Below are 27,428 nucleotides of genomic sequence, written 5' to 3'. Positions count from 1 at the left end.
CTTCCCATACTGAAGGCTGCACCCTTGCCCTATAGTTATACAATAAATTCAAGGTCTCTGACTGCCCACTTGCTCAAGATGGAAGTGAATTTTTGAGCCAAAACAGCTAGTCTGTTTGCTGTGGTGTATCGCTCAAGCAGACAAAGTCAGCTCTTCSTTTCTCTTCCTACAGCTCTCCAACAGATGGCATCAAAGGTCCCTTCTCTGTTATTTTGGGACCATGAGGCCATGAAGAAAACCCTAAGTTGACATCACTGTCCAAGCACAGCAAAGCCTACCATATTGATAGAWAAGCTCGTGAGAAAGGTGAATCCCTGTCTGTAACTCTTGGAGAAGGGCTGGCTATTTGTCTCAGAGCTCTTCCCCTGCACAGCGGTACTATAAGATAGGTAGGGATTAGAAGCTGTGCATTTTACTCACAAAACCACTGCTGAGTTCACATGTCACATCAAGATCTAAGAGCCACACTTGCTGATTTTCAACCAAGAGTCACATTAAAATATTGTTTATTTTCTTCCTTCCTTTGAATCTGCAATAATAGATCATTTGTTCCTCCCACACATTCCATCTTTGCAAGGCAGGGACAAGCAAAAATAAACAGCAGTAGAACATTTCTGGGAGCATACATCGTGCAACACTCTGCCCTATCCGTTCTTTTGGGGAGAGGTCTGCAACTCAGACGTGAGCCACRATGTGCAAAGAAGGAGACAAGAAGCAATGTGAAAACCAAAGACCCAACACAGTGAACGCTGCTGCTAACACAGACTGGAGACATATTTATTGTTATATACCTGGGAGTATCACGTGGTCYCTTCTACTAACAGATCTATCAGAAGTGATCCAAATTATTTCATTTTGCAGACTTTCACAGTTAACAGTGTCCAGAAACCTGCTGTGGGGCCCACATTGACTCTATGAACTCCATGCATTTCTGTGGGGAACAGACCTCAAAGACCCTGACATTTAGTCCCTAGTTTTCTCCGTCYTGTCCCTTGGACTCACTTTTGGAAGCTTTTCCAACACTGAGATCCTTACTAGAGTTGCAATACACCCCGCGTTTATAGAGATACCACACAGTTCCTCACAAAGTGCTTCATGGTGCACCAGCTCCTGCATGGTGCATTGGTTGACCCGTGGTAACTTTTATGTCATCAGGCAAATGATCGCAGTCAAAACAATCTTACCACTGTGTGTTACCAGACCTTTCAGGAAATCCCATGGGTGAGTTCTGCTTGGTAAGACATACATTAGGGTAGTATTGCATGGAAACGCACGCGGGACTGTGCATGCTATAATCCTTGGACATGTTTCCCTGCTATTCCAGCCTTCTCTAAACAAAAAGGTCACATACATTGTTCCCTCACTTTGTCTGCAGCAGCCTGACAGCTTCAGCACGATGATACCAGGCCCAGCTCAATTATGTCAATTAAATACTTGTCCGGACTTCAAAGATTTTGGTGTCAGATTGGTGCCAGGAGGCGGGGTGCAAGAGGGGACGGCTCTTTTCAGCGTTATTAAGAGCTCATCAAGCACGTTGTCACTCTTGCGAGATGCCAGTGCTGTGGGTTTGTAAGGCAAAATGTGCCCGGTCTCTGTGGGATTTCTGTCTTTTTGATCAGAAAAAGGAATTGACTCATTTCTGGTTCAAGTATTCACCTGAAAGAAATAACAAAAAAATAAAGAAAAAAAAGGGGAACTGTGACAGAAAGGAACTGTCAAAAGCCCTGTGTTCTTCCTCAATCTGCAAGAAATAACTATTCATTAAAAGAAAGCACTTGAAAAAGGTCGTCAAAGACAGTGATACATAAGATGARGCAACTTAGTGACAGACGTGTCTGATGTATTATTTCCTTTATTGTTCCTTAAAATATACCTTTGCAGCATAGCAACTCCAGCTCTGTGCTGCAAGTGGGTGAACTCTACTCAAGAGAAGCATACTCTCCTCGAGAAATCTTTCCACGACATTGTAGATATGTTCTGGGCGCTGTAGTAGCACAAAAAGGTCTCTCCTGAGATCTGAGTCCCCAGGTACCAAATGGTCAAATGCACTGCCAGAGATGGAGCTTGCAAGCCCAACCCGCAGCAAGCTTGCAGTGAGAGCAGCGGTGAAACAAGAGGCATTATCACCTATCCTCACAATCYGATTAGGAGACACCAGGACTTCAGGCTTTATCCACTCATAAAGGCAGGAATCTCAGTTTTCATTTTTTTTTCCTGTATATATCATGCCATTAAGACTGCTGAAAAAAGCTTTAAAATACAATGTTAGAAAGACATCTCACTCAGAAAACATATTGAAACATCATCAAAATAAGCTGTTTGTCTCTCTGTTTGAATCTCATGATCTTAAAGGCAATCTCAGAGCAAAAAAATCTTCCCTAGCTGGGATTATTATAAACTACTTGGATCTCAGCAGCATCACTCTTGGACACTAACCCCAATATTAGGTGTTGTACAAATACAGGACAAAAAGATAGSCCTGGTCCTCAAAGAGTACACATTTAGGTCTACGGCTTTCGAATCAAGCAGCCAGATAAGTAACCGGTGTCCAGTGGCGTTACATTGTCACCTGGAAATTTGCAGACTCCAAGTAAAGTACAAATTTTTAGCAGCAAGAACAGCTCAGTGTTAGTTTTGGAGTGTTTGGGGTAAATTCAGGCCCACCTGAATGCTCTGACTGGAGATGGAGTACCCTCCTGAAAGACATGCTGGTATACAAATACAGAGCACTGTGCTACTTGCAAAAAACACCRTGAATTTCTCTGATTACTTATGCTTAAGATCTGCTAGGCTATGAAGGTTGCTAGTTTGAAAAGCCAGCCCAAACCTAGGCTAGGTATAGCGGCTTGTCTGAATCATTTTAAAATACTTCCTTAGCTCTTTTTCCATATATTCATCCCCTCTTTCCAGGGAAATAAACTGGATAAATGGCTTGTAGCCAATATCTGCAGAGTGAGCAATTCTCTCTCATCTCTTAAATTCTGTTTTCCTGCTGAGTGCTTTGTGAAAAAAAATATAAAAAATAACCCCCAAACCAGCTTTTGAGCCAAGAGACTCCCTGAGTCTGGAAGGCTTCACAAGTAAAATAAAAGATTACAATAAAAATTACCTTCTCAGCCAGTCTCTGCAACCAAGACTGCTGCCATGATCAGCACCCTGCAGCTGGTCCCTTTTGGAGGCAACACCTTGGACTCCGATCCTGCAAATCCCACGTTCCCCGGTTCACCATGCAGAGGTGAAGWAAATGGTGTCAGATCAACCCTATTGGAGAGATATATACTTGTAAAYCAGCCTGAATTTTCTCCTCACTCTGCAATATTAGCAATGCTCTGGCCTGGGGAGGGATACTACAGCTGCTGGGGGCTGCAGCCAACCCAAGGGGCAGTTTTATTTGCCTAAGCAACTGAGCTGGAGACAGACTGGTATATAGTTGGAGAGAAGGTGCAATCTCAGACATATTGTAGTAGGGCACAGCACAAATTTGTCCWTCTTGGCCCAATCTGCGAATAATCACCAGCAACTACAACTTAGGAAAGAAACTGGCCTTTTCTGCCATACATGGGAAATTACGATCAAATCCGTASCAGCTTTAGCTGGTGTGGGCAGTTTTTCTTAAATAGCTGGAGCCTGCACTCTTCCCACATGGCATTTCAAAGCAATGCCCTTCCCTGTCCACCCACACAGCCCACRGGCTCATCAAATCCCTTGTTGTTTCTGCACAGGGTTATTGCCACAGCCTCTCTTCTTGGCTTGGCTGATGCAAATTTGCCTTCATTGCACATGCAAAATACCTCTCTGGAAGAGTATTTTTAGCTCCTTGCATGGGTCTGGTCAACTCTCTCTGCATCCTGATTTTTCTCTTTGCACTGACTCCCCCTTTAGAAGGAAGGTATAAGTGATCTGCCGTTGCTATCTAAGGCCTCTGTGCCCGCTCGCGCCTCATCTCCTAACCTGATCCCATCTCCAGGCTTACCTGGCTCATCCTCTACTTGCTGCTGAATTCTCAGGCAAGCAGTCTTGTGCTACTCTCCCCAGCTGTCTTCATGCTGAGAGGAGCCCCCAAATGCAATCACAGCACAAACCCATCCTTCTCCTTTAATCTTTCTCTGATAGCTTGCCTTTTCCTGTGACACCTGCAATAAAAGGTTTGCCTCTTGGATAATCAAGAGAGCTGCCTGGCCACAGTGACTCATACGGGCTTATTGCTTCTTCGTGACTCCCTTGGTCTGTCTGTTGTGGTGTTTTCTGCTATTTCAGTTGCAAACMCTTTTGTTCTACCTTTGGACAGCATCTAGCAAAAGAGTCCCACAGCCAGGACACTGTGACGTCTTACCACATAYCAGAGACTAAACTTCAACCTGACCGTAGTTGCCTCACTTGGCCAGCACAGCTGAGCTGAGCTTGTTTCTGTAGCAAGTGTTGCTTCTGGAAGGGACACGGCCAGCGTTGAGGCAAGATGTCACTGATTTCCCCGCCTAAAGAAGCAGAGTATCATTTACAGTGGTCTCAAGCATGGCCAGACTGCTATCCACAGCTCTGGAGAGAGGCTTGAACTCATGCCTTGGCTCCAAAGAGAGAACTGCATTAGCCAGAGGGGTGTAATGAATGCTGATGTATAAATAATAAACCAGCAAGACGAAAAGAGTAGAACACAGCATGGGATTAATCAGGTATTGCCAGAGGGATGATGCCAGACAGGCACTTCTTGTGGTCCCTTGCCTTACAGAGCCTTCTTGCAGCATTTCAGCAGGTCTCTGGATTGGGTAGAGACCAGTGGAGGGTCACTAATTGCAAAACAGAGCCAATAATGGTCACAGACAAGTGGAAAMATCTTTAAACTACGGCATTTCATGCTGTCTCCCCAAAGACCCACAACCTTCCTTCGCCAGCTTCCCGRTGCCAAAACCCGGTCGCTTTGAAATTTTCAGTTTGAAACCATTTTCCACAAACTGGAAAGGTCTCGTTGCTCTGACCCAAATGACATGTTGTGCTCTCCAGCAGCTGGGTGTGGTATCCGCTGCGTCTGAAACGAAGAGCCGACCCTGGGCCGAGAAAGGAGCGCTGGAGAACCTGCAGGATCAGTAGGCTGTGATTTCCCTACCCGGGGAAGAGAAAGCAAACTTGGGAGACTAGCATCTGGGCAGCATTTGTATGACTTGTTTCGCTCCTCTTTTCCAAAATACTCTCTCTTTCTTTTTTCTCTCCACTTTCAGCCAAAGACTGTGAAATTTTCTTCCAAAAACATTTTCCCATTCTGCAGGCAACTATTTCCCTCCCTTATTCTTTCCTTTCTGTTTGATCAAGAAAATTCTCAATATTTGGAGACAGAGTTAAGATGAGTGAACAGAAACAAGGGATATGATGCCACTTAGTGGAACACTGTTAGATAATAATAAAGCACAATATACCAGCATCCGTGTTTCGGATTTTTGGTCATCTCTCTGAGAGGTTTTTCTTATTCCTGGTGTGCACTAGGGACCTCATAAGGTACCAAGCTAGAGACAAGGGATGCAAATGTGGCCTGTGCCTCACAACCCTAGAGCAGAAGTTCACTTTYTTTTTCTGCACATGCAGTCCTATGGCACAAGGGATTTTGCAGAAGAATAGGAAAACCAGGGATGCAAAAAGTTCAGGGCAGATGCAGTTGATTTTGAAGGTGTTGTGAATTGCCAAATGAGCATCTTGCAAGACAGCAAGCCCTCATGCTCTCCAAGCAGAGGGGGAGTGAGGACAACCCCTTGCTGTGTCCTGGATAGATCTGCTCTTGGCTTTCCCCACCAGCTCCCAACTAGAGTACAGCCAGGATGGCAAAATTCAAAGGCTGGTGACAGTTCAGTGAAATTAATTCCTGGTGAGATGGCAAGAAAAAGCAGRCAGGAGCATCATTTTTTCAAAAGCAACACGGGAGCAATGCCCAAACCCATGGGCTGCACTACGTCCCCCAGACTGTTCCCCTCCCCGAGCAGGGGCTGACATGAGCCAGCTGCGCAGAGCCAGCCAGCGCTGCCCTGCTGAAGGCTGGCTGCTGATAAAAGAAAGTCTCTTATCTCTTCCCTCTCCCTCCTGTGCATATACCCACACGCTCTGCAGAAGTGCCAGGCCCGCGGAGCTTTTGGTCAGCAGCAGCGAGCAGTTACCATGCTCGCAGGCGCTTTACAGTATTTTTAGCCCTCCTGACATTACCAAGGTGCAAAAAAAAAAAAAAAAAAAAAAAAAAAAAAAAGTGCTGATTTGGCACATGTATAAAAGGGGTCTGCAAACCACGGGGATTTGCCTGCCCTTTGAAAACGGCGGGGAGCCGCGGCAGTATGGTGAGCCGGGTGAGTAGAAACAACCCCCTTTTCCTAGCGTTTTGCTTGCTCTTCCATCAGCTCGTGCRCACGCTGGTTTCCCAGGGAAACCCAGGTGCTACATAAACTCACTTGAGAGCATTTCCCAGGGTTTGCTCACTCTTCTACCTACCACCCCTTGGCTCTGTTCATTTCCATGCCAAAACAATACCYGAATGAATTTCCACATCCACATAGTGGGGTGGCTGGTGTCCACTGGGAGTGTCCTCTGATGGCTTCTCTGTGGCTGTCCCCCATCTCCTGATGACCTCCACCCTCTTGTCTCCAACCCTCTGCACCCCAGCGGCTTTTTTGCCACCTCTGGGCTCCTCCTCGCATTTCTCTTTCCCTCTCCACCCTCTCCCAGGACAGTTACCCTGGGAGAGATGCCACAGAGATGTCAGATGGGCTCTCTGTTCATGCTGTGGAGGTTTTGCATTTGATCCTCTCTATTTCTGAGCCGCCACCGTTACAGCATGTAAAGACAAGCCACTTTAGCCACTTTCTGCCCTCTCGATATTGAAACTGCACACAGCTGCCTTCGATAACGTTGCCTGGGGTACGTCAAAGTTGCACGGGGCTGTCCTGAGCTAACGGTCTGGAGCCTCCTGTTTAAGGCAGAGGGAAAGTCCATGCAGTTTCAAGGTGACTGGAATTATTCCCAAATCTGGGCTRAATTCAGAGATTAATTCCACCACCCCCTACTACCACAGGAGAAAAACAGGAATATTTTTAACAAAGAGACAAAGTGTTTCATGTGAAAATTTCTTGAAAGAACCCCAGAAAAAAATTTCTTGAAAGAAACTGTTTAGGGTTATGTCAAAGTGGAGCTTTGRCTTACAAAGGAGCTAATTTTTTTAAAAGGCACAAACATGGAAGTGAATTGGAATGAAATAGTTGGTTTGAACAGAAGGAGAAATCTTCAGATTAAAAATACAACTGGGCAAGTGAGGACTGTAGTGATGTCAATTATCTGAAGCGACCTCAGTCGCTCCAGTATCTCTGGGGCYGTGGCCAAGCGCCGAGTGCGCAGCTTCCACTGCTTCCCTGAATACTCCCTTCCCAGTTGGGATGTGTCAAGGAAACAGAGATGTGCCCAGAGAAGCAAAGCAAAATGGGGCGTACGCTCCCCAAGACCCTTCTGCRGTAGGGTGCACTTTGCATGGAAAAGACCAGGCAAAGCATGAAAAATGAGAAATTCTGTGATTCTCAGGCTCTGCTGGGATTTATTTTTCAAGTCACCAAGCTCAGTTCATGTCAGGTAACGACAGCAGAGGACACAGAAGTGGCCTCTTGTTGCTCACTTAGCAAGAGGCAAGCAAAATCCCTCTCCGCCCGCCACAGCGGTGTCTGTGCCAGGGGATGGGAGAGCAGCCCAGCAGCAACCGCAGCTCGCATGCACAAGGACAACTCGAACGTGTCAACAGCTGGGCACAAACAATTCATCTCCTCATGCTCAGATGTGGTCGGCGAGTAAATATAGAACGTACGGCCTCCGCGGGCTGCACCAAGAGCCGGTGACGGCAGCGCGGCTTGGGCGCCGGTGCAGGCTGCCCTGCAAAGAGCAGCATCCCTCACGGGMGAGGGGAAGGACCTTCCTCGGGGAGGTCCTCACATTGGGGATCTCTCTGGTTATTGAACCATCCAGCACAAGATTAACTCATTGGCGCTGGTTACAAACACTTGGTGTTTGCGCATGCACGTACGTGTTAATGGAAAAGCATTTTGGGGAGCTTGGGGTAGACGCAATCTGTCTTATTCCCACCTGGACACGGCTGTCCTGCCTTGGGGCAAGCACCCCAGTGCAGCTGCTGAAAACCCAGCAGCCTGCCTCTGCATGGGAGAGGCTGGATGAATAAGGAGAGTGACATTTCTGGGCTATGCTAAGTGGCTCACAGCAGGCTCTGCTATTTGCATTGCACAAATAGTCATTTTATGATTAAAAACAACAACAGCAAATAGAAGCTAAAACGAGATAAAACTAGCAAGTGCTTTGCAGATGTTCAGGGCATTCAGGAGTTGGCTCTACCCGTGACTTTAACCCAACAACCTCGTCAGTCCTGGATTGTACCTTTCATTSCCCCTTTTCACCCCTTTCCTCCTGCAACCTTTTCAATCAACTCAGCTACATTTCAAGTGTAAAGCAATAAAACAAAAAAAAAATGACATTTTTCCACAGAACTTGGACAGCAGAGTGAATCTGAGCACAAAAAAAACAAGATATATTGAGTGTGAAGGATGGGAGTCCTCCTAAAGAAAACATTTGCCTGTGAAGGTATCTCTTTGAAGCAAGAGAACACTAATTATAGTAGCTCTCTGTTCTCCCTGATTCCTGGCTCTAAAGGTGAAGAGAAATAYTATATGATGAGTCCAGGCCATATGCAAGGAAGCAGAGGCATAAATACATTCCCTGCACTCACTCACAGACCTTTMCAATACACAAAAACATCTCTCTTCACCTTAATTTCTTCCATTCCCTTCCAGTGCAGAGACGCAATTGCTGATAGCCCACCAGTAAATCTGTAACTGTTGAAAAAATATATTTTCACTTGGAAACAGCTGAGGGCTTCTCTGTGGCATTGTCATCCCACTTTTCTTCGGGAGTTGGAAAAGAAACAGTACTTTCGGCTAAACTCAGTTGACCAAGTCCTGATTGGCTGAAATTAGCCATATGGGCAGGCAGACAGGCAGGCTCTGAAGGAATCTGTACAGGATATGTTCTTCTTTTTAAAAAAGCATCTATCTTTGCGTCCACAGACTGCCCCGGTTTCTTCGCTCCCTTACCAACTGCATGGATGAAGACCAGCTATAACAGAGGCAAGTCATCCAAACCCCAGACTATCAAAGCAAATGAACCAGTTTTCCCCTGTTACTTCAGGAATGCCAACCACCATGGAAAAACAACCTACCCAAAGCACATTGAGATGGGCCCATCACAAGAACCACAGAGAAAATGTGATGCCAGCCCATGCAGATAGTATCATGCCTCGCTGGAGGGAGACTCAGCCATCGGATGTTTGTAACGGCAACTTTTCCCTGGGACGCACTTCTGAACAGATTGACCGCAAGACCCCAGAGGAACTCCTCCACCGAGTCACCAATGCAAATGGGAAGCTGAAGCAAGGCACGCTGAAGAAAGTCTCGACAGTGCAAAGAGTAAAACATGAGCTCAAGGATTCACCCTCCAAGGATGTTTTCCTGTTTTGGGCTAACAAAGTCAACAACGGCAGCAAAAAGGCTACTTTCCAAAAGCTGCTGCAGAAGTCATCTGTGACTGTGGAAAACCGTTCTCCAGTCCTTTTTTCCAAGGAAGGGCTTGGCAGCTTGAAAGAAAGGAAGCAGGCCAAAAATCCCCAGAGAAAAACCAGAAGCGATCTCTTTCCTGACTCAGAGGTTTTCAGCCATGTAGACACCCATGTCCTATGTGTAAGCCAGCAGGTAGGTACTGGTGTCCTTCAATATATGCACAGATGGTACCACGGGCAGATCCACATCCTAACATTTAGCTTTTTGCCTTATGGTCTGATGACAACAGTGGCAATGTAGTGCCTTAAAGCAAAACTAGAGGACCTCAAAGCCATGGGATATGAATTTGTCCTCACCATGGCCAAAGATCCCTGCACTACCCTCCTGCAACACTCCTGCACTGCTGCAACACAAGGTGCTGGCTGGCAGGGGACAGGGACTCATCGGGTGAGACTARGCAGAAGGGCTGGTTTCTAGGGCTCATTATGGGGCAGGGTTTCTCATAGCCCCAGATAGGATTGCAGAGGGCAGAGGGATCCTAGAGMGGCTTCTGCAGAAGGTACCAGGGGACAGGAAAGGAATTAGATGACAGGTAGCATAGCGTGTGTTTACTTAGCGAGGGAGCCAGCATGCTTCCCACCCAGGAAAGCATGCAAAGCCAGTAGTAATCACACAGTCTGGCCACGTCCAGCAGCTTTAGCAAAGAATCCCCTTCGTATCTGTTAGTCCTGAATCCTGCTTTTTCACAAGTGAGAGGCCTCTGTTGTGTCCTCTTTTCAAGCAAAGCCGCAAGCAGGTGGTCTCGAAGCAGGGACAGCTAGCTAGGATCGGACACGGGCCAGCCCCTTGCTCCTTTCGCAGCAGGGTGCCGGCAAACGAGGCCGTGTGGAGCGGGAGGTCTGTCTGCACAGGAGGAACTGAGCTCTCTTAAGGTGAAACCTTTGATTTGTACCTAGCCTGAGGCTAATCTCCTTTGGGAATTAGGATGCTCCAAAATTTCAGGGTCTACCTGGAGGGGAGTGGAGGGGTTTCAAAGACGTAAGAAAGAGGGTAATAAATACCTCCAAGGCAACGGAGAGCCATGGGAACAGCTTGTTTCTCTGTTTATTCAAAGTGCTAAGCTGTACTAAAATCTAGTGCACTTAGTTTCTCTAACCATGAAATATTAGTGCCAAGAGCAGCAGCAAAGCAGTCTACTGACTGCCTACAAGTGGGGTGTTGCTTTTCTGGTGGTGGGTGCTGCTTAGCTTTTGGAGTTGTGGGGACACAAGACTTCCCCTCCTGTGGAAGGAAAATTCCCCTCTTGTGGAAATCCCTCTCCCAGGCCCGCAGCCCTGCCRTCAGTTCCCAGGGAATCCATGGGAGAGCCTCAGATAAGGTAGGCTCAAAGATGAACATTTTTCCCAGCATTTTAGGAATAGTCTGGGGAATGCGTGTGTGCACCTGACTTGAGCACATGAAATGGATTTGGTAGGATCATTGCCTGGGTGGTTTTGGAGAGAATAGACCCATCTGCCAACTTTAAATACTCCAGTGGAGCAAGCAGCTGCTTGTGACCCAAGATGCTCTAACCCATTTCTTCAGGCTCTGCAGACATAGTCAGGACCTGGATTATGTGGGAATGTTGTGACTTCCTGACTCACTTTTTACCATCTCTGAATGAAATAGAGAATAGAGTAGAACTGGGCTGCAGATCAGCTGGGAAAGAGCCAGCAGAAGCTGGACCACTTTTCACTGCTGTAAGAGTCCTGTGTACTGAACTTGCACCAAGACGTGTCAACAGGGAAGCAGGGAGCTAGATATTTAATGGCTGAGATTTTCTTTTCTTCCCCACCCCCCACAGGAATAATTGACATTATTTGTTTGCCTAGCAGCTGCACACTCATAACAGCTTCATGACAGAAATGCAAGGGATCAGCAGGAGCACCATAATCTTAACATAAGTGCTCTCCGGCTGGACTGTATTTTTAAATACRGCATCTCAAGAAAAATCTTTGGCCATTACAAATGCAACATTTCCCATAAGCAAAAGATAGAAATTTCCATCTATGTGAACCTCTCTGACAGGTGGTTTAGGGCAGGAAAATCATTAGGGAATGAAATAGCAGTGGCAGGAGCTTGGAGGAATGAGCTAGACTAAATTTTACCCACTGAAAGAAAAGCCTGCTKCCAAAAATGCATGTATTAGCACAAAGGAGGAAAGAGCCCAGAAATGGACATCACTGAATGGGAGGAAAGGGGTAGGAAGGCTTTTTAGGGGTCAGGGATGGACTAAAAAGTTAAAGACATTTTAGAGGTAGGAGCAAAAAAAATCTTCTTTCCACCAATCTTGGATAACAGGTTTGACAGAGGTTTCACAGCTTCAGGAAGAGTATCTGAGGCAGCATGCTGCTGATCTTCTCCCTTGTAAATACACTGTGTTGTTAACCAGTGCGTGGCTGGAAACTCACTGTCCATGGCTGGAGCATGATAGAGCAGCTCCATCAGAGACTTACCTCTGTGCAGAAGACCTTCTGGATGAGGGGATGTGTTGATCCAGATAGAGAGAACTGCAGTGGTCGATGTCCCAGCCAGCTCCATGYAGAAATGCCATCTTCAGTCCTAAGGCTTACAACTCCAGTCCTCTAGCTTTTTATAAAACACAGCTGGCAAAAAACAGGATAAAACGTTGAGGTGGCCCCCACACTGAGCAGGCACCCACTGGCACAGTCCCTCAATGGCACAGTGCTGTGGCTGTGGTGATACCCAWGGTCCAGTTAACCTCACCTGTCCTCTCCATTCCAGATGAAATCCGGGCAGGACAGGCTGTCCATCCCGGCCATTGTACGCCTGATCACTGCCGAATCCCAGAGCAAGCTGGAGATGCTGCGGGCAATATGGTTCTGGATCTGCCACAACATYGGTAAGTCTGGCCCCATGGCTCTGCGTAGATGGGGCAGAGCTAAGGCRCCTTTCCTTGGGCCTTGCCTGTACCACTTCCTGGGTTTAGTTTCCCTCTGGCTTCACTTCCTACAGAGCAGAGACTCCTCAGGCAACCTCCTGTAAGCCCCATATTCCTCCTTTCCTGCAGTCAGTGCTGAATCGAAATATTCCCCTTTCAACCCACCAGGAAAGATCCTAGAGTAGGAAGTGGTCCCCAGAGTGAGACCCTCCATCCTGGACAGTACACCTGCTTCAGTCCAGATCTACAAAAGTATTTGGGTGCCAGACCCCCCACAGACACCAGTAAAGGCCACAAGCCTCTATTTCACTCTGCTTTAAAACATCTGAGMCTATTTCTCCGATAATGCGTGTATGGTGCAAATTTGACCAGGCTAGACCATGTCTGGCAGGAGTCATCTGGAGACACAAGAATCTCAGCACAATGCAGCCATTTTGTGCTACTTTACCCTGCTACGTCCATGTGTGCAACGCAACACGAATGCCCCATGCCTCTCTGAATGGCACAACGGCTGTTTACATGCACTGAGAATCCAGCTCCCCGAAGGCTTTAGTAATCCTTTGCTCATATACGAAATTGTCAGACTCCTGAATAATGATGGATAGAAGAGCTGCCATGGCTTCCAGGGTGGGTAAGCAGAGAAATAGGGTTGGACAGGAGAAGGCATGAGGTTGTTTCGGAAATAATAATGCGTTACATTGGCCTGGAATTGTGCGTTTTTCTCCTTTTCCTAGAATATGATGTGGATGGTTTCCTAGGRCTGTCTCAGAAGATCCACATGCCAGAGCAGGTCCTGCAAACTGGACGAGCTGTGTGTTCAGGTTATGCCCATTTATGCCGGGAAATGTGCAGGTAAACCTGACCTTGCCCTTGTGATTCCTGCCCCTTGAAGATTTGGGGGTAAGAGGCATATGTAGCTGGTACAGGCTACACAGCTGGCATCATTTACCAACCACATCCCTGGACACAGTAACTGCCCTTCCCTCCATCTCTGCTCAGACAGGAGTAGATCTGGGCTCAGCAGACTGCCCCACTGTCTTTCCCTAATTCACATTAGAAYCAGAGATATGAGGGCTAAGGCTTGGCAGCGGCTCTGCTTGCTCCCCTGGGTAAAAGCTGAATTTGGCCAATGGCTGGCACAAGCAGAGGGGGCAAAGGACCAAAAGAAAGAGTGAGCAAKGCTGGTAGTGGGGTCTTGGTGTTAAGAAGGAGGAGGTTGAACTTACCATGCTAGTTGAGGTGGTCAGCAAAAAGCAGGCACAGAGCAGCGTCCAGTTTGTGGTTACCCTCTCTGCTGGCTGTCCCCGAGCAGGGAAGCAGGTTTGAGCTGCGTGGAGGTCCCGGGATACGGCCGGAGCCCCGGCTCTCGCGGAGGCCGGCAGTGTCAGCAGCAGAAGTCCAGCCACATGTGGAACGCGGTGGAGCTGGAAGGACAGTGGTGCCTCCTGGATGCTTGCTGGGGTGCAGGGACTGTGGATGCAGAGAGCCGGTTGTTCACGCCCAGGTGAGACATCCCCACCACCTCGGGAGACATGGTCCTCAACACAAACAGGCAAGGCTCAGTCTCTGCTTGTGASCCTTGAATCACCTGGGTTTGGATCTCCATTTCAGATACACCTTCAGGGGTCATTTGCCGGTGGTCTAGTGAGCTACTCTGCCCACCTTCAACCAGAGCAGGCACTCGCTGACCTCACGCAAACGCAGACGCTCTGCACATAAGCGCCTCCATTCAGTGCCTTAATTCACGAGCTAAAGTGATAACTTTTCAGGTGACAACTTCCCTCCCCCAACTTGTTTTAATTTGCAATGAGTGTCACTTTTTAAGTAATGAATCCTCATTTTCACAACAACTTTGCTCTAATGTGGCTCTGTATGTAATTACTTGAGATTTCTCAGCCCATGCTAATAATAACRCTCATGAAAGTTATTTGTACAATTTAATAATTACCATTAGCTGTATTACAGGATTGTCTTTTTAAAGTTTTTCTCTCTAATAATGCATAATGAAATAGGCATTATTAGAGAAATAGTCGTGGAATTTCCAATGAGCAATTATTTTACTGAGAATAGTTTTAAACACCAGCGGGTCTGCATTGTTTTAGCTGTGCATGGGAAAAGAGTAGAAGCAGACTGAAAGATCACTGAAAGCAAAAGGTAGAGATAACAGCTTCTTGTGGGTCCGAGCAAGCCAGCGTCCACTGCGTACTTGATCCTTGKTGGACAAGCACAACAAGCCCTAACCTGCAAGATGCTCAAATCTTGCAGGTGAACAGAAGCAACGGGGCTTCACGGGATCATTCCAACACAAGGAAGGATGTAGGATCGTTCCTACATCTGCAGACTGATCCAGTCAGCAAATGCCTAAGCAGGGGCAATGTTTAGAAAGTCAGGTTAGATACATTCCAACTAGAACCAAGATGCATTTTTTTAAAAAAAATCACAAGTGACTTCTCCGAAGAGCTTTAAATCAAGACCAAAAGTCATAGTAAARTATGTAACAAGCTTTTGATAGAGGAATCACTCAGTAAAACTATCTGCTGTGCAGTGTATGGGGCCACCTTAACTTCCCGTAAGTGGTCTGTTAAAGGGCTCTGAATAGCAATTTCAGTTCTGAGCATCTCAATACTGGAAAAATAGAAAGTAAGAGGAAGCTGAAAAGGCAGCAGCATGAAAAACTGAGCAACCAAATGTGCTCATTTATAAGGGAAGGATGAAATATGAAGGAAGGGCACTCGGAAGAGTTGTCCCCAATCCTGAGAAGATTAGGAACTAGTTTTAGGCAAGTCACAGGACTGCAAGTGAGGAGAACTGATTTTAATGTAGGGAAAAAAYTGCAAATGCATCCGGGCTAGACAGAAGGAGGATCCTTCTCAAGGCCAAATGAGAGCCCCTTCCTCCCTTCCTGAAGTCGGTGCAGCTTTGATGGTATCAGCAAAGCATCACTGCTTGGCATGCGAAGGGTTTTCCACCCTTCTCATTCCTCTTGTCTTGCAGGTATGATGATTTCTTCTTCCTTACTGACCCTGAGCATTTCATTGAGACTCACTGGCCAGAGGACCCCGAATGGCAACTTCTGCAGCCCTCCATCTCGCGGGAAGACTTCGAACAGAGAGTTTTTAAAACTTCAGAGTTTTTCAGACTGCAGCTCTCCCTCCTTTCTCCGAACAYTTCCCTCCTCAAAACAGGTAAGTGCAAGGGCTAATTTCTAATAATATTGTTCTTGCTTGTTTGCTTGCTTTAAAGCAATAAGCCTGAGGTTGGGAAAAACATATCTCATTCAAAAATGGCCTATCTGTCTATTTTTAAGCACATTTAACATCCAGTAGAGCAGAGTATGTATTTAAGTAATTTCTGGAATCATAGCCTATGTGTGATACTGTGATTAATAAACTGGGAATTAGGATTCGTGAACTGTAATTAGTTGAGTCAGATCACTTTTGCCTTGGCTTTCCCATCTTAATTCACCAAAAGCAGCAAAATAGTTTCAAGGTACCTAAGACACAATCTTCACTGTATTCACAACTTGGGGAGGGAAACTACCAGTTAAAGCATGGTCTGAAACGTTCATCTCCCATTTCCAGAGAAAGAAGGAGGGGTGGGAGTAGAGTTGTTTTCCTTGGTTGTAGTTTCATGAAGTTTGTTCAGTTTGGRTACAGCATGATCTTTATTTACCTGGACAGTCTTTGTACATCCATCCCCATGAGTGGTCCCAAGAACATACAGATTTTTTTCTGCAAGGGTAAGCTAGGAGAMAAAGCTGAGGGGAGTTGTCAGAATTAATGAATATGAATGGCTAAGAGGCAAGGCACACTGTAAAGCTTTTGACTGAGAGGGGTTACAACTTACCCAGAAAGCAGAATCCTCCAGTATTTCCAGGACTCTGGAGCTTTACCAAAACTGGCTGTAGTGCACTTTTTTGGAGGAATGAATGCCTGGCAAAAAACAAAAGATGACTGGAAGCAGCTTAAAAGTCTGTGCAACCTTGTCTGCAGGGATCTCATGGTGCTTTGCCAGCGCAGAATGGCACAGCACCCCAGGGAGGGGTCTTCGTGCAACTCTGTCTCGAATCATCTTCGCAACAAATGTAGGCACAGAGGAACAGACACTTTGAGAACCACTTTTGGGCCCAGGTTGCCAGTGAGGCTCCAAGGCATACAACCAAGTAACACAATGTCTGCAGACTCAAAGGAAAACAGGAGATTTACAGTCCAACCCGCCCCTTTAAACATGTGCCAAAGCGATAAATTGCAAAACATAGACTCCCACCACATAGCATTAGTGTGGTGCAAAAGCCTAAAGGGAAGACTGAAGAAAAATAAGTATTCATTATTCCCTCCACCTCCCAGGTTTTGATAGCCAAAAGATACAGAGATGGAGCCCAGAAGTAGCTTTGGGTCCTCGCTGGGCTCTAAGCCCTAACCAGARGCTGCCATGTGCCATCGCATACCTGGGGAGAAGTGCTGGGGAAGCAAAGCAGCTTGGCCCATACCAGCCACATCCCTTCTTTGCACCCACTTGGCCAGAGGAACTCATGTGCCCCAACCACAAAACTTGCTGGATGACCTGGACTGCAGGCATAGATTTCTTYTCCCTCTGAAACTGAGATGAAAGAAGAGTTTCCCATTAGAAGAGAAAAAAAAAATGCCAACTATTTCTCTGTGAATATCTCATCTTGAGGAGGGAAAGAACTGTATTTCTGGACTTGACCTGAATGGTTTAATTGCTTCAAGTAGCCTCAACAGTCAGCTCCGTATCAGATGTGTGCTTAAAACACCAAATTGCAAATCCAGATTATGAACTAAACCAGATGTCTATTTTTGTTGATGCAAAATTGTGGTTATATTGATCTAGTTCGATGGAAGTAAACCAGCATCTAACAGGGTGTGTTTAAGCAACGAGGATAATCTCAGTGCAAAAGCGCTTGGGATCTTTGATACCAAATCAGCCCATTTTCCCTCTTCAGCTACTGCGGATCAATTCCTGCTCTATTACATTTGAGCAGCTCCCATCTGCTTAAAATGCTTAAAATGCTTAAAAGCTTTCAGCCAAGATTCCTCCCACAAATCACTATCTGATGGGAGCTGAACGTGGGGCACCTTGCAAAGGGACCTGATTTTCAGGAAATGCCTGGCATCCATACCCATCCTCTGAAAATCCAGCCCTTGGCTTTGGTGGTGTTGCCTGGGCCGTGAGGGTTGGTAAGAGCAGTGATTCAGTCCTACAGAATTAGGACTTTGTAAGATTTTTTTTTTCTGTAGAAAACCAGTCATTGGAGGCATGTTGTAGATACAATAGCAAGGGTGGGAGAGGGGAAGGGAAGACTTTTAAACACTTTGAGAAATTAGAAACATGCCTGTATTTTAATGGTGTTTTCTTCCCCTGAACAATTAACGCAGCCTGCACTGACCTCCTGCAGCATTCAGCGTGCTGACACAGGAACACATCCCCAGCTTCACCTGGCCTCCCTGAACACACCAGGAATCTTTAGCTCATGCCTTGAGCTAACTCAATAAAAAAAAAACACAAATGGGTTTTTTTTTTAAATGTAGCCATTAATTATCTCCTCGGGTCTCCTTCCCAAGGCGAAATGCATTACTGGCTTCCTTATCTCATCATCGCTGGCTCCGCTGCTTGCAGTGTTCTGTTCTTTTCTTCCTTCCTACACATCCTAATACGATGCAGCCAGCCAGGCCAGCAGCTTCAGAAACTAGCATAGAGCAAATTTAATAACAAGCAAACCTGCAGTTAATAAAGGCTGTCATCAGCAATGTCTCCACTGAACACTTGCCAGGAGAGAATTGTTTGCACTTACTGTGTGAGCCAAGTCACAGCTTTAACAGGCAAGGCATAAATAAAACCCAGCCTTCCCATTCTTTTCACATTGCTGTTTCAACCTACCAAAAAAGAACTGTGGGGCAAACAATGAAAAAATCCAGACTCCAACAGGAATCCCGCCCCCCAGCTATTATTCATTAGACTACAAAACATGCTTCATAATCTAATAATTAGCAAGGGACAATTTTTTCAGCATGAATCTGGAGGGCCTTGTCATTTTATGTTAGTCCCCAAAACAAATGGATATTGTGCACAGCATGGGGGCTGATACCAGTCRCGGGCTCCCGCAGTGCCATCGCTTGGTGCTGCACTCTCTCCAGCAAAACCATCGTTGTGGGACCAGGACACTGCAGAGCAGCCACACGCTGAACGTGAGATGAGCAAATCTCAGGCACATACTGTGGACCCCGGGTAATGAAGAGTAGGCTTAACTTCAACAGTCCTTGAGGAGGGTGGGTTTAAATACGCATTTAGGCATACCTGTGTGCCATGGTTGSGGTCTGTGCAGCACCTTGAGATCCTTCAGGGCCAAAAGGACTCCAAGTCTTCCTCTCCATGGCCCCTTTTCCCCATGCTTTCACCTATATCTGGAGAAAAAGGGTATATAATACCATGAAATCTGGGCTTTACAGTGAGGTTGCCYCAGTACTTGTAACTCTGAGCTGACGTAGCTCATCGTGCCAAAACGAGCTGGCTATCTGTTTATCAGAATATCCCATCTTCATCAGTACCAGGTCTGAAGGTTTGCAAAACTTTGTCCATCACAAAATCAGTCAATAGTCCCTTCTGCCCAGGAGCAGACAGAAATTCCATGGGAGGTTTCACTTCACTGAGAAACATCTGTCTTGCTGCCATAGAGACTTGGAAACAGCAAAATAGCATGGCAGGGGGGTGGGGAGGGGGAAACCAGGGCTGCACCAKCTCTCCTCCTCCATGGTGACCTGTCTGAGGGGCTTTGTTTCTTGGTGTGAGGGTGGGTTCTCCTTGGCTTTAAAGCTGCCCGCTGCAGCCAGGCTGGGGGAGAAGGGTTTGCTATCAGACAACACATGTTGGGTGGTGCAGTGCCTGAAACCAGGGACCAAAACATTGGGAAGGAGCCCTGGACCTTATCTACCAGCCATGGTACCACCACCGGGTACCAGTAACAACGCACCTCCTCTGCTCTGACCCTCCTGCTCTGCCCTCCTCTCTAGTTAGAACACACTCCAGGCCACAGCATGTGGATTTTTTTTTTTTTTTTGAAGTTATGATAAGGCCAGAATTTAGAAAAATACAATAATAGTAATAATAATATAATAGCAATGGAAAGAATTAAACCCATTTCTAAAATCTGGYAGTGTTGTGGGATCTCCTACCATCCAGGCTGGAACATCCTGATCCTCCCAGTTGGTACTGGGTTGATACCACAGTACCAGACCCGCAGCTTAGAGGAACAATTCCAGCTCATGAGACAATGCAAGAATTACCAATGTATGGGAGACTAGCTTTGTTTTGGGTGTCTCAGTGCACAAAGGATAACTATATGTACCTATCCCCATCATCTCCAGACCTAAAGACATCTACAGGCAGGTAGTGGTATCATCACTCCACTTTCAGCGAGGGCAGAAAATAGTAAAAGGTGAGGAAGAGTCTTGCTAAGGTCCTTCAGCAGGTAAGGGTAAAACCAGAGGTGGAATCAGGTTTCCATCTCCTGCACAGACATTTTAGGTGTGCACTGCAAAAGATCAAGGTCTTGATCTGAGATGTAAATGTATTATACCACTGATGAAAGAGTTGTAAAAGGTGTTTTCACCCTTCTACAGCCCATGGAGAAGCATCAGTGACACTGGGGAGCACTCATCCAACAGAGTTCACCTACCAACTCTCCAAACTGCAGGGCACAATAACTGGAGAGGATGTAGGCGCAGTTCATGGAATGATGATGGTGTCCGAGACCAGTACGACCATCAAGGTGACTCCTCCAACTGAGGGTTTGTTTGATCTCATGATCTTCGCACGTGATGCTGATTCTCAGGCCCCCTACAACTGGGTGTGCTCCTATCAGATCCAATGTCTGGAGCCACGCACTCAAGAGAAACTGCCTGAAAACCCTTTTCACTTCTGGGGCCTTCACCAAAAGGTGAGAGATTTTGGCATCACAGATAGCAGCCACAAAGGGGAGCTGCTTGTTGCTTCACAAGGAACTTTGCTGTTGAGTCTCCAGATATCCCGACCCTTGCTTGCCACATATGAGCTGGTTAATAGAGATTTAGATGCTACTCTGAGCAAGAAATGCCTGGCCTCTCAAACCGAGGAGGAGAAGCTGAGTTGTCACGTGCTCTGTCCTTTCCAGGGTTACTACCGACTCTCCGTGTTCGTGAAAGATTTGGGAGCCAGCATCTTCAGGAATGCAGCCAACTTCCTCATTCACTGCTTGGGGCCCATCAACCAGAACGAACTCTTCCCCGCAGGGCTGAGCATGCACTGTGGCACCGGGATCAGCTCCACCAGTAACGGCCTCTTCAACCCTAGCCACTCTGCCCCCATCATCACCACCAAGATGGGGAAGTGCAATATCACTTTCCATACACGCACTGACATTGAAGTGATGGCCAGCTTGCACAAGGACAAAGTCATCAGTGCCAAGTACCCCCTGGAGAGATACGTCCTSGTCACTCATCTGAAGACTAAAGTCAGTGTGTGCATTTTGCTCCCCGAGTCAGGCATCTACAAAGTAGGGCTTTTTGGGAGAAGCAAGGATGGCAAGGACTTTGTCCATATTTGTGACTACATCATACGCTGCTTCTCTGACCCCAGCTGGCCTCCTTTCCCCAAGGTGTACAGCCTGTGGGGGAGAGGGTGCATATTGCTAGAGCCACGAACGGGAGTGCTTCAAGAGCAAAGCTGGGTTCGGTTCAGGCTTAAGGTTCCCAAAGCCTGCAGTGCTGTAGTCATTGGGCAAGAGAAGGTGGTACTTCGGYTGACCCCGAACATGGTATGGGAAGGGGATGTGTTCACTGGGTCTGCAGGGACACAGGTCAAACTAGCAGCCAAATTCAGCCAGCATTGCCCTTCCCTGGAGGTCATCCTGGCATTTGAAGTTGCAAGTGGGTCACCTGCATCCCTGGGGTGTTCAGGGTAAACCACAGAGCAGTGGATGAATTCTTCAATGGAAGAATCAAAAGAACTAGGGAAGGAAGCAAAAGCTCTTAAAACTGAAGGATGTTGAGGAGACATGGACAAAACTCCCAGAACTTTATGGCATGTTGAGGAGAGTCTGGGTGTTACATGCAGAGCTTTTCTTCCCACAGGATATCCAGATATTTGCCAGGGCCTYCTATCCCACTTGGAGAAGATGCTGCCGTTTAAATCAGTACCAACACATGGAAGGCTCCTAATATTTTGCTTCTGTCAGAGGAAACCATTGTTCAGCTTCTCCACAGGAAGGATGTCTCATTGCTTATTACCAGTTTGAATAATTGTTTGGAATGTTTTATTTGACATCTATTCAAGAACTTGGAAACTCACATAGTTTCTTTCTTTTGAGAAAAAAAAAAAAAAAAAAAAAAAAAAAAAAAAAAAAAAGGCCAAGCTGGAGCCAACAACATCAGATGGCAGCAAGATTTTAAAAATGTAAATATATAGTAAATCAACTAAGATCTACTTGCGGAGGAAGTCTGTGCTTGGGCAATGGAGAGGGTAAAGGAAGGAAAGGGATACCATATTTTATCAATTGTGTCTTTAAAACATCTTCCAGGTCTTTATTATTAGGGATGACATGTAGATAAATACTTAAGAGCATTGAGGATTTGAAATGAAGAGAAGGAACATGCAAGGAAGAAGTTCTTTAGCCAAAGCATCTAATCACAGAGCAGAAATTGCAGGCAACTAAGCTCTTAAACTCYGGCACATGCTGCAAGGCAACATAAACAGGAGATAGCAACACTGTGCAGGGCCCTCGCAGCRTCTAGGAGAACAGATTATACTTGCTGTTTGAAAAAACATACTCTAAGAATCTAAAGAAAAGGCAGGAAAAGTAATTACATCATGCGACACGTGGAAACAGTGCCACTGTTGGGGTATATTTAGACAATTTCAAAGACGYATTACAACATGCTTGAGAATAGTGAGATGGCTGTCTCAGGAGAGGAATTACAGCGTTGTCTTCACCTTTCTTGGAAGCTCTCTTCCAAGTTTGTACACTGGGTTTTCAGGCTCTTTTGATTAACGGGTTTTRTTTTCTGTGGAATCCTTTGCAGTGCTGGTTCAAGATCCCCATAGAGTGAGCACTGACTTACTGAAAACAAACTCGAWTTTCATGGTTAAGTGAAAGACTATGGGATAAAAAGGTATATAGTTAAAATACTTCTCCATGCCTGCACTGGACTGATGCTGGAACCTGGGATTCTGGCTGCAATAACGAAGAGCAAGAATTGTAGATTATTTTTGGATGCTGCACAAGAGACAGTGGGGTATACGGTCTACTTTTTTTTCAGGTTTGGTAATTTAAATTTGATTTGTAGTAGAAATGCTAATAGATTTTAACCTTTTTTGGAAATCTGTCAATGGAGCTAACGTATCACGTTTCACACCAAGCTTGCTGGAACTGCGCTGGTGTGTTGGAACAAAAGCATGGACATGTTGGAAGACTCCATTGAAGAACGAAGTACAAGGACTATTCTTGACCTAAGGGAAATGCTTASAGTGACAGATAGCTAAGCTCTTCACTAATGATGCTAAATAACAACTTAAGGAGTGTGGATCCCTGAATTTCTCTTACAGCCCACATTCAGACTATTTCATATTGGACTAACACCTTAGATAAATTAGACAATCAGACAAAAAAATTCTACTGTCTGTGAGACTGAGCAGAGAATCCAACYCCAAAAGTCAAAGCCCTGAAAGCTGCCAGCATGCAGGACTGTCCTCTGCACTCCTGCCAGCTGAGTACTTTCACATCTCCCCTTCACACAAAACAACAGTGTTGACCCCCGCAGAGCTTCCCAGTTTGTGCTTCGTCCACAGATACCACTAGTAGTGAAAACACATCTGCAGAACCAGCAGATTCCCTAAGACGTGATTTTTGTTTGTTTTTGTAGAAGCATTTTAGCTTGATAAAGAAAATGACTGCTAAACAAAGTGTCTCTCAGCTACCATACCCACCTTCCTGTCTATGGGTTTCTCTCTYTCAGCTGGTTTTGCTATTAATTTTTCTCAGCTGTGCCGCTCTGACCCTTTTGAATCGCTGTACGTGTCTGCGTGTACAYGTGGGGCTGGAACTGCCCCATCTTTGCCCAACTTCATGATGGTGGTCATGATCACATGCCTCCAGAGAAAAGCTAACTTCCAGCTCAGTGATTAATTCCCCTTGATGCATCGTAACGAGGTCCAGATTAGAACTACCTTGAATTAGGGTCCAAACAAYTTATGTCAGAATATAATTACCTGGAGGTGCTGAGAACTTTAATGACACTCCACGGGGGATTTTTTGCTTCAAGGATCTGAAATCAATCTACCCATATTTCCTCTCTGAGTAGGCTTGGTAGAGCACGCAACCTATTTTGAATGTCATTCTTATTTAGATTTACATACCTCAAAGCACGCGCCCCCAGCTCTAAGCGCCTTTGCAATAAACACAAGCACCACCTCTCCAAAAATAACAGCCCTGAAGCAAGTGCCACTCATGAAAAAACGACGATAAGMAAAAGAACAAACCCGTATGCCTCTCCCTCTCTCACCCCCTCTGCCCAGGAGGATTAAATTAGGTAAAGACATATTACACCACATACCTGCAGCGATAAAACACACCTCGATCCGAACAAGGTTGCTTCAAAATGTCATTAGGAGGCCTCCAGGCAAGCACTGAGCTGTGGACAGCCGAAAAACAAATAGGAGGCTGTGCCCAGCTCCAGGTGCCACCTTGATTGAAAGGCTCTTTTACAACAAATGTCAAAACACGTAAGACCAGGAAGGGCTGAACCAGAAACTTCAGCACTGAAAATACGGGCCTTGCCTAAGCAAGGGAAAGCCAGTCACCAGCTGGAGTGAGCTTTTATCTTCCTCCATGGAGCTGTGAGCGATATTCACGGAACATGGAGTCCAGACTCCTTGGTTTTATACATTTCCCTGTGTTCTGCCTGTGCATATTTTGCTATTAGGGTGATTTATGTTAATACTTAGTTAGGCTGAATTTTTCCAATGAGGCCATAGCATTGAGATACCTACACAGTGTGTTTTCTTTGGCTTGTTGTTGTGCTTCTTTACTTAAGTGCTATTAAAACCTGAGACGACCATCCTTTTCCACCTGTGTTTGGACTTCATTGAGTTTGTATGTGCCCATGGGTTTTCCATGTCAGGAGATCATGCTGAGGCTGCAGTACAGGAACTGGTATGGTGATATGACAGAATGGTTCTGCTGGTGGTTCTTTCACCCCTGGAGAAACTCATGGCTGCATGTGCACTTCTACACGTGCACTGCGTGTTCACGTACCTCATGGACCAGCCTGGCTCAGCTCCAGTGAGGATGTCCCTGCACCCTGTGCCCATAGAGATCTTACTGCTTAGGTACCTAAGGTAGGATCCATCTGTGTGGATACCTGCACTAGGACAGGATTCACTGACTATGGAAGACTACAGAGTGACCAGACCAGATGATATGTCTGTTAGGRTTAAAGATGTCCCCAAATTAGTGTCATCATCACTAAGACTGCTGGGTTTTGGTYATTCGGGTCAGAGAACATGCCTGAAAAAAACAGGTCTTGCATGCCGAAGCATCTTCAAAGTRTAGAAAGATGAAACATCATCTACTTTCAAGGGTTATTTCATGCTTTTCCTCTTTGGTCTGAAAACTGGAGTCTCATAGCAAAGATGTACGAAAAAGYTGGGTATAGAAAGAATACATGAAGAAAAGTATTCCTCAAAGCAGAGCTAAGCTTTCTCATTCCGTCACAAGAGGCATTTCGGTGAGAATGATCTTGTTCAGCATGCCCCTAGAGATACGGTTGGGGAGAAGAGTGGGAGGGAAGAAGGCTTYAGAGGAAGCTCAGCTGCAGCTGTGTCTCCACAGGCAGGTGTGCAGTAGGGACCGGAGCTAATCAGACCTCTGCCAAAGGCAYGTCTACCTCTCCAGAATGCAACACCGTATTGATAATGCAAGGCTAAGTGGAAAAGATGAWTCAGGAAAATCTCTGAAAACGAGCACAAGCACAAAGCGTAAGAGACTCAAGTTGTGGAAGTCCACCCCACCCCACCCCAGCCCCTTTCCACAAAAAAAAAAGGGAAGGAAATGATGAGCAGGCATTTTTGCACAAAGAGGGAGAGAGAACTTCCAAAGCTGAATGCTGGTGGGAAAGCCGCAAAGGGCATTTCTATAACAACAGAACTGAGAGATTAGCTCCTGGGTAGGCTAAGCAGCAGGCAAACACATCTCCTAAATCCCGCATTATTAAGGATTTAAGCTACAAACCCATTTTACGAAGCTATCCAACCATGGACACCTCGTTAGCATTTTTATGATTGCAGCCAAAGATGCTTCATGTCTAGGGCTGAAAAAAAGATAAAAAAGTCACCATGGGACATAAGTTTGAGAACAAAAGAGAGAAGGAACAACTTCCCATTGTACAAAGTAACAGCCAAACTCCTTAGGAGAGACTCAGCCAAGAGCACTGGAGTGATAAAACCATGACATCACATTTACAGCAACACATTTACTTGTTCTACCAAAGTCTTCATTGCCTTGGCTCTGCTGTTTTCCATCCTTGGGTACATTGCGTACTCAGTAAATACATAAGAAAGGGACTTCTGCTATCAGCAATCCTGTTTACCATGAATAAAAGCCCGGTAACCAAGGTTACTCGTGTTTTGCTCTTGTGATTTTGTTTCCAGAGAAAGCAGTATTTCCCCTCCCCTTTTTGGTGTGGCAACAGCAACTCCTCAGAGAAAACAGGGCTCCATTGTACTCACCCCTGAGCACAGAAAGATGATTCCCACTCAGCAGACCTTTCAGCCTCTACRTAAAGCTCTACAAGAAACTGTTAAACACATGGTACCTTGGCTGGCAGCCTTCACCTTCACCTAGGCCAGGTGGCAACCAGAACCGGTGCTAGGGGAAAGACTACAACTGTACAATGACGGTGACCTTGTCTTACTCTTCTAGTTTCCRGCATTTTGGCAGTTTAGGGCCTGCCACAGGCGGAGTTTGCCTTCTCGTTATTCTGCTTCATGGATTTTAATGGAATGTTTCTTCTATGAACTCAGCTTTCTGAATGCGTTTATACCTTTGGCATTCCCCTTGAGAAAACACAGCGAAGCGTTCCTGAGTTTAACTGTAGATTGCACAAAGAAGATACCAGTTTCCCTGGTAGCTAAATTCAACCCTGCTTGGAAACACTGCATCACTTACGCAGATCAATTGCAACAGGGTCTTCATATCTCTAGGTACTTTGTGTTGCTAGTAACAGTAAGATCAGACTTTTTTTTCTTGCATATAATACTACTGATGGATCAACAGTAAGGTTGATTACCTGGCCAGAGGAGAACATGTTGCAGGATGCCACTATTCTCATTACTCGGTATGGTGATAAGCTCTGCTAGCAAGGGCAAGCGTGTGCCCACACAACGGCACTTGGCTCTGTGCAGCCTAACGTGATCTAGCGCACGAGGACCAGGCACCTGCGAACCACATGGGAAGAAGGTGGCAGAGCTCAAGCACTTGATAAAGAGAGCAGAAAGGATCATTTTGCAACGATGCTGTTAGGGTTTTTTTGCCCAGTGATGCTCCTTTTCTAGCRGAAATCAGTCCCCTGTTGTCCGAGTCCATTTAGGTCCCATCTCAAGTTGGGATATGCAGGCTTGGGGTCCATTTTCAGATCACGTTAGTATCACAATTGAAGTTTTCGAGTGAAGGATGAGCTCAGGCTTCTTTTCTCTCTTAGATACAAACATACTTGATCAGTTCATTTTTTCCCCTATGCCCTCTCCGAAGACACTTTGAATTGATTTTTTTTCAGGTATCTCAAAAGGAGAATAAACATAGCTCAGATCCCCAAAATAGCTGCCGCCAAAGCAGCAGCACAGGAGCCAGGAAACAGCTGTGCTTT

At 46.0% G+C, this 27,428-nt stretch overlaps 1 protein-coding gene and 1 long non-coding RNA gene across 3 annotated transcripts; one reads left to right on the top strand and one right to left on the bottom strand.

Annotated features, from left to right (window-relative positions):
- Window positions 1-1,855: 1,855 nt before the first annotated feature.
- Window positions 1,856-6,829, bottom strand: LOC146590373 (uncharacterized). Its single transcript, XR_014897018.1, has 3 exons — window positions 6,502-6,829; window positions 3,110-3,261; window positions 1,856-2,250 (listed from the first exon to the last, which is right to left on the bottom strand). It is a non-coding gene; the product is annotated as an uncharacterized LOC146590373 (long non-coding RNA).
- On the top strand, window positions 6,231-24,631 carry LOC146590372 (kyphoscoliosis peptidase-like). Of its 2 annotated transcripts, XM_085314650.1 has the most exons (8): window positions 6,231-6,320; window positions 9,087-9,767; window positions 12,360-12,477; window positions 13,251-13,368; window positions 13,829-14,020; window positions 15,511-15,701; window positions 20,154-20,470; window positions 20,684-24,631. In XM_085314650.1, exons 2-8 carry the CDS (start codon window positions 9,180-9,182, stop codon window positions 21,470-21,472), a joined length of 2,313 nt encoding a protein of 770 aa, XP_085170776.1. In that variant the 5' UTR covers window positions 6,231-6,320; window positions 9,087-9,179; the 3' UTR covers window positions 21,473-24,631. The 2 variants fall into 2 exon arrangements, with proteins under 2 accessions (XP_085170776.1, XP_085170775.1); XM_085314649.1 differs by having other exon boundaries at window positions 20,154-24,631.
- Window positions 24,632-27,428: the final 2,797 nt, after the last annotated feature.

Source organism: Rhea americana, unplaced genomic scaffold (genome assembly GCF_003343005.1).
Source record: "Rhea americana isolate MKP2758 unplaced genomic scaffold, rheAme1 scaffold_41, whole genome shotgun sequence".
Lineage (NCBI taxonomy): Eukaryota > Metazoa > Chordata > Aves > Rheiformes > Rheidae > Rhea > Rhea americana.
The sequence above is the reverse complement of the archived record's forward strand: the minus strand, read 5'-3'. Positions and strand labels throughout refer to the sequence as shown.